The 13411-nt window shown below is 43.4% G+C and overlaps 1 protein-coding gene across 1 annotated transcript in view; it reads right to left on the minus strand.

The window, feature by feature from the left end:
• The window catches only part of LOC308296731 (uncharacterized protein), a gene marked incomplete at both ends in the record, with an annotated part of 40361 nt that extends 27614 nt beyond the window's left edge, over nt 1-12747 (minus strand). The window contains 6 exons of the mRNA XM_080740058.1: nt 1352-1475; nt 5266-5492; nt 8449-8633; nt 9828-10097; nt 10494-10691; nt 12744-12747. Coding sequence (XP_080596184.1) covers nt 1352-1475; nt 5266-5492; nt 8449-8633; nt 9828-10097; nt 10494-10691; nt 12744-12747 — 1008 coding nt within the window. The remainder of the gene's footprint in view (nt 1-1351; nt 1476-5265; nt 5493-8448; nt 8634-9827; nt 10098-10493; nt 10692-12743) is intronic.
• Between the last annotated feature and the right edge of the window lie 664 nt (nt 12748-13411).

The raw sequence follows: 13411 nt of genomic DNA on the forward strand, positions 1-13411 counted from the left end.
TCGGATGACTTCAAAAGCCTATCCGCGCATCACTAGTGCCAATACTTTTAGCCACGAATGTATATGGTAATGGAGGAACATAAGCATATACTTATGTGAGAATGATTTTTGTGTCGGCAAAACAAGAAAACTATTTCTCTGTGCGTGCAATTCAGTTCCATATATAGAGTAGCTGTTAATTACATTTTTTTTACTAGGCAGTAGGCAAAATAAACCCTGGCTTCTAGCCTACAGCTTCTAGCCTACAGCTTCTCATCATTACCAAATATTTCGGGCCTAACCGGAAGGTCACCCAACATGCTGATGACGTAATCGGAAAACAAAACCAGCGCTCAATTTTGTTTCGGAAAATAAGAAAATGATAAAGCCTTATTATAGTGTTTAGCCCTTTGCACACAGACACATTTTTTTTTGCGAGGAAAAAGGGACGATTTCATTTTTTTAAAGAAAACAATGATTCTTCATTCGGATTCTTTTCGGATCCGCATTGTGGATTCAGCACATCCTTGCACACCAAATCCAATGCGTTTTAACCCTTTCCAAGCCACGGGGAGCCCCTTAATATTAAAACCGTACTATATCGGACTTCCTAGGGGGGGAGGGGCAGCCAATCGTCTTTTCCCGTACTTTCCCGTATTTACCGAAATAAATGATTTTCATCCGAAAATCGGCGATCGTCTAACCTTCCCTAGTCACCACTCGTGCATTGATAGCTCATGGCTGGTCTGACATGAAGCAGAAGTGATGTCATGGCCCTTTCCTTCTCCAAGGCACCTTCCCCCATTCGGTTACTGTCTGTACACGAGTGCTTCTACTGCAGCCGTGCTGGGGGCTATGCTAGCGATACTTTTCAGTTCTACTCTTGAGTCACACGTGGATTATTTGAGGGGACATTTACGTGAACGGATCGCGCACACGAAACGCACGGGGACATGATGCGTCAGCCGAATCTCCCACTCTAAGCCAATGCAGATTGAGAATTTCACTGGGAACTGGGGTGAGTAAAACAACGGGGGATCGCGGGATGGTAATGGGGGATGAAGACCACATGATATAGCGCTGGATGTCTGGTAAAATGAATGCGGTTCAGATCATAATATAATAATAGAAATTTCCCGGCTAATCTACCAACAACCATTCTATTTCGGACGGCAAAGTGTTAATAATGGAGCAACCGAAAAAACAAACAAAAAAAAAGCAATTGTCCTGTGTGCAAAGCCCTTTAGTCTATCTGTGGGACGAGTGGTGGAAACCCGGTGGACGTGAAAACAGACATCTTTTGTGTCTGTAGAAACCAATGGCTTCACGTTGTGCATTATTTTCTTTCATACAGGATGGTCCAGATACTCACAGCGAGACACTGGCGCAGCAAACAGGTCTGTTTGAGCTTTCCTGGTCCACCGAACTTCTTCATGTCCCTGCAAGTCTTACAGTCCTGGCAATTTGTCCTCCTGCAGGCCTCACACCGTTTACACCTGTAGAAACAATACAACACTCACACCGTTTACACCTGTAGTAACAATACAACACTCACACTGTTTACACCTGTAGTAACAATACAACACTCACACTGTTTACACCTGTAGTAACAATACAACACTCACACTGTTTACACCTGTAGTAACAATACAACACTCACACTGTTTACACCTGTAGTAACAATACAACACTCACACTGTTTACACCTGTAGAATAGTAACAATACAACACTCACACTGTTTACACCTGTAGAAACAATACAACACTCACACTGTTTACACCTGTAGTAACAATACAACACTCACACTGTTTACACCTGTAGTAACAATACAACACTCACACTGTTTACACCTGTAGAAACAATACAACACTCACACTGTTTACACCTGTAGAAACAATACAACACTCACACTGTTTACACCTGTAGTAACAATACAACACTCACACTGTTTACACCTGTAGAAACAATACAACACTCACACTGTTTACACCTGTAGTAACAATACAACACTCACACTGTTTACACCTGTAGAAACAATACAACACTCACACTGTTTACACCTGTAGTAACAATACAACACTCACACTGTTTACACCTGTAGAAACAATACAACACTCACACTGTTTACACCTGTAGTAACAATACAACACTCACACTGTTTACACCTGTAGAATAGTAACAATACAACACTCACACTGTTTACACCTGTAGAAACAATACAACACTCACACTGTTTACACCTGTAGTAACAATACAACACTCACACTGTTTACACCTGTAGAAACAATACAACACTCACACTGTTTACACCTGTAGAAACAATACAACACTCACACTGTTTACACCTGTAGTAACAATACAACACTCACACTGTTTACACCTGTAGAAACAATACAACACTCACACTGTTTACACCTGTAGTAACAATACCAGTAAGACTCCCTAATCGGGAGATAAGCGACCGTAGGTGGCTTATCTCCACAAATAGGGCAAAAATGTGTTTTTCCAAAATCTTCCTGATCCATGTTGATGACATGAGTGTAGACATGCTGTGTAGTGATATTCGTGATTTTAGGGCAAAAACTGTAGAAGCAGTGTCCAAAAATGTGTTTTAAAAATCGGCCTGAAGGTGGCGCTAGAATAGGGCCATGTGAGAAATGAGGGGTGGGGTCTCCGCGTTGCCTTGGTGGACGAATAGGTACCGGCCCCGGCTCTCCCGGACGCTCCTAGCCCGAGTTACGGCATTTTATGTGCGCTGCAGTGGCAGGGGGTCCTCCACTGGGGGCGCCACCACTTTTGCATCCGTTCTGGAGCACCAGGAGTCGGTGGTCCCCGGGAATTCCCCGTGAGCAGCCCCGTTGGGGTGGTCATTTGGTCATTTTTGCACATTTGGTCATTTTTTACATATGGGGGTCTCCCTGGGGCTCCGGGGGTCCTTGGAGGTTGTAGTTTGGCAGGCAAGGAGTGTGTGTGTGTAAAATATGGCATGGATCGGGTCAACGGGTGCGGAGATATAAGCAGGGAAAAAGTGTGACGTGTGAGGTGTGAGCACATTTGGTCATTTTTTACATCTGGGGGTCCCCCAGGGACCTGGGGGTCCCTGGGGCTCCGGGGGTCCTTGGAGGTTGTAGTTTGGCAGTCAAGGAGTGTGTGTGCAAAATTTGGCATGGATGGGGGCAACGGTTGTGGAGATATGAGCAGGGCAAAAGTGTGACGGACTCACTGACTCACTCACTCACTGACAGACAGCCAGTGGAGGTTTTGGTAGTAAATGCGACCTACGGTCGCAACAACACTCACACTGTTTACACCTGTAGTAACAATACCAGTAAGACTCCCTAATCGGGAGATAAGCGACCGTTGGTCGCTTATCTCCACAAATATCACAACCTCCACCTCTCACGTCATACGGGCAGCCATAGTTACACCTGGAATGTTGAATCTCCATATATGGAGATAACCTACGCATCACACAAAGTCTGACCTCACCAGCCCATACTTGGGCATGGACGACTTATATCTCCATATACGGAGATGGCCATATATGGAGATACGATGACATTCCAATATTGAAAATGGGTGGTCTTCCCCTTTAAGTACAGTACATAAGTAAATGTACTTTAAACCACTGATGTACTGTATACCAGGAAAGAAGCATTTCTTCGACTCAGACCTTATCGCCAGGGTTGGCTTATAGCAGCTGTCGGTAGATAATGCCGGTCTTATATACTCATTGAAGTTGAATCTCCATATATGGAGATAACCTACGCATCACACTAAGTCTGACCTCACCAGCCCATATTTGGGCATGAGCAACTTATGTCTCCATATATGGAGATATGATGACATCACACAGTCCTCAGCCATCAGCCATGCCCTTTTATGCCCATATATGGAGATATCATCTGTCTGTCACTTCTATGTCCAAATATGGAGTTCTGTGTCAGCCATTCCCACATCTATCTATACTACAAGGGGACAAATACTCATATTTGTTGATTATTTTGGTTTCTATGGTTACCAGATAAAGATATTTCACTTTGCACAATTTGTTGATTTTTAGTTGCTATGGTTACTTGATAAAGGCCTTTCACTCGTTTGTTGATATTTTGCCACACATGATCTCCAAATTTGGGCATGGTGCACAGTCACAGTGACATCATAGCTAGTGACATCACCAGCAGCGAAGTACATATATGAGCAGGGCAAAGGTGTGACGTGTGACCTGTGACCGACCGACGGACGGCCGGTGGAGGTTTTCATAGTAAACTGCTCCCTGACGGTCGCAACAACACTCACACTGTTTACACCTGTAGAATAGTAACAATACCAGTAAGACTCCCTAATCGGGAGATATCTCCACAAATAGTTACACCTGGAATGTTGAATCTCCATATATGGAGATAACCTACGCATCACACAAAGTCTGACCTCACCAGCCCATACTTGGGCATGGACGACTTATATCTCCATATACGGAGATGGCCATATATGGAGATACGATGACATCACAGAGTCCACAGCTGATGATGTGGCGTGATGTCATACAATAAACAAACAAGCCCTATATACTGATGCGATACGATGACATCACAGAGTCCACAGCTGATGATGTGGCGTGATGTCATACAATAAACAAACAAGCCCTATATACTGATGCGGAGATATGAGCAGGGCAAAGGTGTGACGTGTGACGTGTGACCGACCGAGGGTTTTCATAGTAAACTGCTCCCTGACGGTCGCAACAACACTCACACTGTTTACACCTGCAGTATAGAAACAAAACAATACAAACTAACACAGGGACAACCATCCAACCATAACCTAAAGCCTTTGAATTGACAAAACAAAATCCAAAACATCCAAATGCAGAGGCAGATTATTCTCTCTCTCTCTCTCTATGTCTAAGGAAAACAACTGTGTGTGTGTGTGTGTGTGTGTGTGTGTGTGTGTGTGTGTGTGTGTGTGTGTGTGTGTGTGTGTGTGTGTGCGTGCGTGCGTGCGTGTGTGTGTGTGCGTGTGTGTGTGTGTTGTTACCGTTGACAATCAGGTTGGGGGCGGGGCTAGGAGGAATCAACGATAAAGATGATATAAAACTATAACAATATTGGTGTTATTAAAAGGGAGATATAATGGACCCAAGTCATGGTTCCTTTCTTTTTGTGCACGGTTTGTATATCAGCTAAAGAAAAAAACAGTGTGTGTGTGTGTGTGTGTGTGTGTGTGTGTGTGTGTGTGTGTGTGTGTGTGTGTGTGTGTGTGCGTGTGCATGTGTGCGTTGTTACCGAACTCGTCGGTGATTGCGTCTCTTTCGTAGGAAGGAGGGAGGACGAGAGACGACCGGGTTGGGGGCGGGGCTAGGAGGACCAGAGACGACCGGGTTGGGGGCGGAGCTAGGAGGACCAGAGACGACCGGGTTGAGGGCGGAGCTAGGAGGACCAGAGACGACCGGGTTGGGGGCGGAGCTAGGAGGAAGAGAAGGAAGAGGAGGGGAAAGCTGGTACCAGGAAGTCTGGAGGAGAGGGGAGGGGAGAGGAGAGGAGAGGAGAGGAGAGGAGAGGAGAGGAGAGGAGAGGAGAGGAGAGGAGAGGAGAGGAGAGGGTTAAACATCACAGGACACGGTTAACATCTAGAGTGGATGGTACTCTGTTATAATCTATCTATAAATGCGACAAATCTCTGTTCCGGAGGAAATCGGCACAAGCGCTGACTCATTGTGACATCGCTTCATAAAAGGCTCCGACATCGCGTACGCCACATGAGTCAACCAAAAATGCCATAGTTACGTATTGAATGTCATCAGTATGACGTAACCGAACCACGGGTATGATGGGTATTGCCTAACAACCGGAGGGGCATCATTCCCCACGGGTGGCAAAGCAAGCAGGCTGCGTATACTGCTCAAGATGAACACAGACAGATACAGAGATATCCATATATGGGCATAACATGGACGCAGACGAACAGACAAATGGGGCTTGCGTTAAAGGGTGGGGCATTCATTCCCTATTTACATCGTTCCCGAGTAGGCCGGTCCCCGACTAGACGATTGGCCGCCCGAAGGGAAGAGATCTCCATATATGGGCATAAAAGGGACACAGACAGACAGATACAGAGATCTCCAAATAGGGGCATAAAATGGACGCAAACAGACAGATATCTCCATATATGGGCATAAATGGACATAGGCAAACAGATGGTCAAAACAGGTCGTATGACAACAGGTATAATGGGGTTTGCATTAAAGGGCCTACACCATGCTTTTAAAACTATATTTTTTGTATAAATATATGCTCAAAATTGAGTCTTACAGGTTTTAACCCTCAACAAACACTCTGACCATTCTTTTTGTTTGTTCTAGCTCTACTATAATGAGGCTCTCCAGCTGCAATACCAAAACGGCCTCTGTTTGCTCAGGGGCGCATCTAGTGGGGTTTTTCCACCCCTCCCCCCTCCCCTCCTCTTCACTCCTCCCCGGACCCCACGCTGACAACAAATAATGTTAATATTGGGCCAATACAAAAATAGGATAATGTTGCAGCTCTGATTATAGCCTACTGTAGTCCTATGTTGTATGTTATAGGCCTACTGTCAAATGACACAGGGCGACCGTTGCTAGACCAGACATTACAGAAAGTTAATCTACATTAGACAATCAACCCCACCTGCATTGTATTTATGTATAAAAAAAAGTAAAAAACAAAAAAAAAATGTTTTGAAAAAAAAATGTTTGAGAAAAAAAAAGAAAAGTTTTTTGAAAAAAAAAAGTTTTTTTGAAAAAAAAAAGTTTTTGAAAAAAAAGTTTTTGAAAAAAAAAAATTGGAAAAAAATTTTTTTTTTGAAAAAAAAAAAGTTTTTGAAAAAAGTTTTTTGAAAAAAGGTTTTTTGAAAAAAAAAGTTTTTGAAAAAAAATTTGGAAAGCTTTTCATCTCTTTCTTCCCAAAACCAGAGAAAGACACAATGGTCAGAAATAGGACTTTGTGAGGATAGAAGGTGCCAGTGGGACCCCAAAAAAAGGTTTTAAAATAGAAAAAGTGAAAATTCATGGTGTAGGTCCTTTAAAGGGTGGGGAATTCATTCCCTATTTACATCGTTCCCGAGTTGGCCAGGTCGCCGACTAGATGCTCGGGAAGGGCGGCCGAGCTTCTAGTATAATATAATATAATATAATATAATATAATATAATAATATAATATAGTTTAGTATAATATAATATAATATAATATAGTTTAGTATAATATAATATAATATAATATAGAATATAATATAGTTTAGTATAATATAATATAATATAATATAATATAGTTTAGTATAATATAATATAGTATAATATAATATAATATAGTATAATATAGTATAGTATAGTATAGTATAGTATAGTATAATATAATATAGTATAGTACAATATAGTATAGTATAATATAATATAATATAATATAATATAATATAATATAATATAATATAATATATCACTCAAAACCCATGCAGATCTTAGGTTTTATCATAGTCCAAGGTGAAGGGTGATCACCTCAACTTTTAGGTGATAAGTTATAACCTAAACATGAGAAAACAAGTGGAGGCCTTCATAGTCAGGGCCTCACAGTGAAGGCCCATCACCAGGGACGTGCTGGGCCCGGGAAAGGGAGTTGGAGAGGCCCTCATTGCATGGCCGAGCGCCAGATTTTTTCACCTTCCAGGACGCGCTGTGAAGCCCCAAATACTAACCGATGAACGGTTACTGTGATTTTAGGTCTCATAGTTTTTCTGGTATAAAGAGAGTCTAATGATGTTGTATGAGGACCATCCAGGAGTAGTGAAGGAAGCCTGGGAGTAGTGGGCTGGTATTCACATGATTGACAAGCCAGTGGGGCCAATGTGATGGCTCTGTGGGCTGCTGCTACGGACGTTCCTGTTCGCCCCAATTCTGAACGCTGCTCGTCGCCAATATGGCTGCTCGTTCTTCTACCTTATTGATGTCCGTAAGCTGATGAGGGGTCGCGCCGCCGTGTACAGTAAAAAATCTCCCGTAACGCTGCTCTCAAAAATCCACCACACGTTAACATCAATGGAGTAACAAATCACTTCCTTGTTATTTTCTCTGCATCTGTTGCTCTGAAGTGATTCAGTGGTCTGAATGGATGGCAGCCGAGCGCGGCCAATTCACATTAATTCTTGCATGAGGCTGCCCTCTGCTGCCAGTATGGCCAAAGTATATGTAATCAGAAAAAAATAATAATACAAATAAATAAAAATGAATAGTTCTTTTTCTATAACGTCACAAAGGTAAGCTGCTTTTTGCTGGCACCAGACCCAATAAATAAATAATAACATCTGGCAGTAGTACAGTTAATGTACAGTAGTACAGTTAATGTACAGTAGTACAGTTAATGGCCGGCCTGGACCGGCTGGTGGATGTACTCTCTGGACTCCACCGCGATTTGAATTCACCCTTTAGTGTTTATATTTACCTCCTCTTCTTCTTCCTCTTCTTCCTCCTCATCATCCTCCTCTTCCTCCTCATCCTCCTCATCCTCCTCTTCCTCCTCCTCCTCATCATCCTCCTCTTCCTCCTCCTCCTCCTCCTCCTCTTCCTCTTCCTCGCGTAGCGTCAGCCCCTCAGAAGCGGTGTCCGTGTCCGACGTAGGACGGTTGTCTGCAGCAACACAACCCAAGGTTTAGCCTGACACTCAGCCTGAATTGACATTTCGTTTCGCTCCATTATTCAGTCTGAACTTGCTCTCGTCCAAGGCAGTTTCTGGGTTGGGCGTTGCCAAAGAGGCAGTCTTCAGCGATTGGTTCACCGTCTGACCAACACAACAGTAGCAAAGCAGATGACGTAGTGTTGTTCTGTGTGGCTGGCTAGTGGCTAGCCTGTTGCTTGCTAGTGCTACTTGCTAACCAAAGAAACATCAGGAATAGGAGCGCTACGAATGAGGAATCTAACACAACATAACATGTCTGCTACTGATGTTTCATAGCGAGATCGAAACGATGCGACGGGCGAAGCGATGTGCGGTCCGGTCCGGCGGCGACGCTTGTTTCCTTGGAAACACACAAGTTCTGGGAAAGCCCAACCCACGCTGATCACAAGACGCTGATTCACGGCGCTGATTCGCCGTACGGATTTTCTAACGAGGAAAGCCTCTTCAATGAGAGTACTTCTAGACCCTTGAATCGCCAAAACAACATTTTAAAGGGGTGTGGCTAGCGATTCAGGGTCTCGAACTAGGCTACCCTTTTTGGACATAAAGCTGTAGGCCATTGGTTCTCAACCTGAGGGTCGGGACCGCCAGAGGGGTCCCCAAATTATTATTATTATTATTATTTTTTTTTTTTGGGGGGGGGGGGATGTTTAGCTATGTCAACATTGTTTTCCTACTCAACAGTAAACAGCCCAACATACAGTATAAGTGTATACTGTACAGGGTATCTGCATGTTTCTAAAGTGACAATGTAAGTAGCTCTGGTCAGACATTGATCGAGGCGTTGTTGTGAGCATGTAGATCTGCTATTTTCACAATGCAATAGATGGAGTCAAACTAAATGTAATGCCAACTCTTACGATTCCAAGTGCTTGTGCAGGTTGGGGTGTGCGTGCGTGCGTGCGTGCGTGCGTGCGTGCGTGTGCGTGTCTCGGCGGTGCGCTGTGATGTGGGGGTTGTGTAGCGGCTGCAACTTCTAGTCCCTCTAATACCAGTAAGACTCCCTAATCGGGAGATAAGCGACTGTCAGGTCTCATGTAACAGACTGGACAGACTGACGGACGGACGGACTGACAGAGGGACAGCCGGTGGAGGTTTTGATAGTATTGTTGTTGCAACCACCTTTAGAAAACAAACAAACTTACTGGTATCCCAGTAGTCCAGATATTCTTCTTTAACTATAATTTTAACGTAATCTTCAGCTTCCTGTTGAACAGGACGGCTGCTGGTTGGTTCTGGAGAAGTCATCTTCTGCTGCAGTCTGGACTCCACACTCTGGTCTGGAGAAGTCATCTTCTGCTGCAGTCTGGACTCCACACTCTGGTCTGGAGATGTCATCTTCTGCTGCAGTCTGGACTCCACACTCTGGTCTGGAGAAGTCATCTTCTGCTGCAGTCTGGACTCCACACTCTGGTCTGGAATGAAGCAACAGAAGAAGAACTTTAATGTGACCTGGGCTGGAGATGCAGGCATTTGTTGTATTGTTGTTAATGTACTGACATATTATCTTGTTTATTATAGTGATGTGTATTACCTGCTTATTGTAAGTCGCTTTGGATTAAAACCGTCTGCTAAATGCCTAAACTGTAAACTGTAAACTGTAACAGCTCCAAAAGACAGGGAGGTTTCCCCCCCCCCCTCCCCCAGCCCTTAACAGCTCGGGACGCCTGAAAACGTTGAAGACCCCTGTGTTACATCTTTGCACAAACACAAGTGCCCAGAGTAGGGAAGGGGGCACAGTGGCACCGTCGGTATCGCTGTCGCCTCCCAACTAGTAAGTAACTAGTAAGTAACTAGTAAGTATCACTCACCCAACTCAAACTCCTGGAAGCGCTGAGGTAATCGTCTCTGTCTCTTGGTGCTGGTTGGTTCTGGAGGAGAAGTCATCTTCTGCTGCAGTCTGGACTCCACACTCTGGTCTGGAGAAGTCATCTTCTGCTGCAGTCTGGACTCCACACTCTGGTCTGGAGAAGTCATCTTCTGCTGCAGTCTGGACTCCACACTCTGGTCTGGAATGAAGGAACAGAAGTCATAACAGCTAAGGCTGGGCAATACATCGAACATGTACTGTACCTTCATCAAGGTATCAACATGCAAGGTATACATATTGACGAAGACGACTTGAAATGAGGTATTGGTGAATGAATGAATGAATGAATGAATGAATGAATGAAAGAGTTTATTTCGAACATTAAAACATATAAAATAAAATACAAAGCAAAAAACATTGACAATGTCCGAAAAGGAGTAGGATGAAGTCTAAAACTTATACTGCATGTTCAAAGTAAAAAGAAAAAGAAATATTAAAAATTAGAAAATAAAATGACTGCAGTAATATCAGAATAAAATTCATTAATACTAACTGAAAACAGACACAAGGGCTGTTTTGACTCAATTGTTCAACACAGCCCCTCCTCGAATACCTATTAAATATGATTCTTTTATATATATTTTTTTGAAAAGGTTCATGTTTGGACTTCGCTGCACCTCCATACTTAGTCCATTCCACAAACTCCCTCCACAAACTGAAATACACATGCTTTTAGTCCATTCCACAAACTCCCTCCACAAACTGAAATACACATGCTTTTCAATGTTGAACTTGCAAACTGCACCTTGAAATCAAGCTCTCGTCTCAAATTGTAACCCCCCTCTTTATCACTAAACATCTTTTGTATGTTGCCTGGCAAATAGTTGTAGCCTATGTGTCAAATGAACAGACACACTATGCATGCACGTAGCACATCCAACTATATAATGCAATTGTTTGCAACTTCTCCAGATCATACACTACCGGCCAATCACAGCGCGGATCATACACTACCGGCCAATCACAGCGCATCTTGCCGTCTTTTCAGGAAGTAACTTGCCTCAACAGCAGTGTTTACTCCATAGAGTATATAAACAATAGAGAGCGGACCGGCACCGCCCCCACTATCATTTCAATGCAAGTGCTCAGTGGCGTTTTGAAGCAACGGCTACGTGCTAGCATGTAGCTAATCCAGGTGCATTCTGGGGGAAATTGGCCACTACCTAGTGGCCAATTTCCCCCAGAATGCACCTGAAAATGACGTCACGCTGCTCTCCGCTCAGAGGAAGGATTGTCTGGAGTGGAGGGGGTGGGGCCAAAATGCGCGTTTAGGCTGCAGTTCCAACTTTGGCCACCATCGGGGTTGCTTCAAATCTAGCCCTGGGTTCTGGGGGCTTGGTTTACTCTGGTGTAGGAGTCTAGCCTGTTACTCCCCAACGCCTGGTCGCAGAGGGATGCGAGACCCCTCTATGGATGCGTCTCGGCGGTGGTCCGCGGCCCGCGGCGACCCCGGGAGAAAAACGTCCGAAAAAAGCAATACCGCTACTGACCAGTAGTTGAGCAACTTCCAGAGTACAGCTTTAAATAGTAGGGTGAAAATATGGGGGAAAGTCTTCATCCAGTTCTTTATGGAAGTGCTAGGTTTTGGGGTTCGTTCTAACACTACTGACTCTTGAAAACAAAGCACTACTTTTGGGGTTTTCCTTCTTCTTGACCTTCAACTGACAGATACAAAAAAGGGGGTCTTAGGATGTATGTTTGTAGCCTAAATATTTTAGATATATATTTTAGGTATTTACTGTCATGCAGTACATACCTAGCCTAGGGTCCCTTCCCTTTTAAATATTTTAGATATATATTTTAGGTATGTACTGTCATGCAGTACATACCTAGCCTAGGGTCCCTTCACTTTTAAATATTTTAGATATATATTTTAGGTATGTACTGTCATGCAGTACATACCTAGCCTAGGGTCCCTTCACTTTTAAATATTTTAGATATATATTTTAGGTATGTACTGTCATGCAGTACATACCTAGCCTAGGGTCCCTTCACTTTTCAGGGTTTGATCCGGTCGGGAGCAGGAGCGGACTACACTTTGGCCAGAACTATCAAACCAGATTCAGTTTTAACCCAAAATAATTCCCCTGCGCTCAAGGACATACTTTTAGGGCCTACCTAATAAACTCCTTGATGTGGCGTAGTTTTGCTTTTGGAGAATTCGTTTGGTACATGTATCTTTTAGTCCAACTCATGGCGAATGGCAAGACTACACTAGGCTACTCCAGCATTTTAACAGGGATTGGGGAAACAAACGGGGGGAACCAAATCAAAGCGACGCTGCTTCTCCTGCTTGTGGTTTCTGCCTAGACCGGATCAAACGGCCCGGTGTAAACAATCACCAGGCTTTCCCCCGAGAAAGCCTGGTGACGCGAGGTTAGTACATACCCATCCTGTACAACTTCACTACAGATTGTTAATTAAACATTACTTACCTATCCTGTACAACTTCACTACAGATTGTTAATTAAACATTACTTACCTATCCTGTACAACTTCACTACAGATTGTTAATTAAACATTACTTACCTATCCTACAGATTGTTAATTAAACATTACATACATATCCTGTACAACTTTACTACAGGTTGTTAGCTAAACATTACTTACCTATCCTACAGATTGTTAATTAAACATTACTTACCTATCCTGTACAACTTCACTACAGTTGTTAATTAAACATTACTTACCTATCCTGTACAACTTCACTACAGATTGTTAATTAAACATTACTTACCTATCCTGTACAACTTCACTACAGGTTGTTATTAAACATTACTTACCTATCCTACAGATTGTTAATTAAACATTACATGCATATCCTGTACAACTTTACTACAGGTTGTTAGCTAAACATTA

The sequence above is a fragment of the Nannobrachium achirus genome (assembly GCF_963921795.1).
Source record: "Nannobrachium achirus genome assembly, chromosome: 13".
Taxonomy (NCBI): domain Eukaryota; kingdom Metazoa; phylum Chordata; class Actinopteri; order Myctophiformes; family Myctophidae; genus Nannobrachium; species Nannobrachium achirus.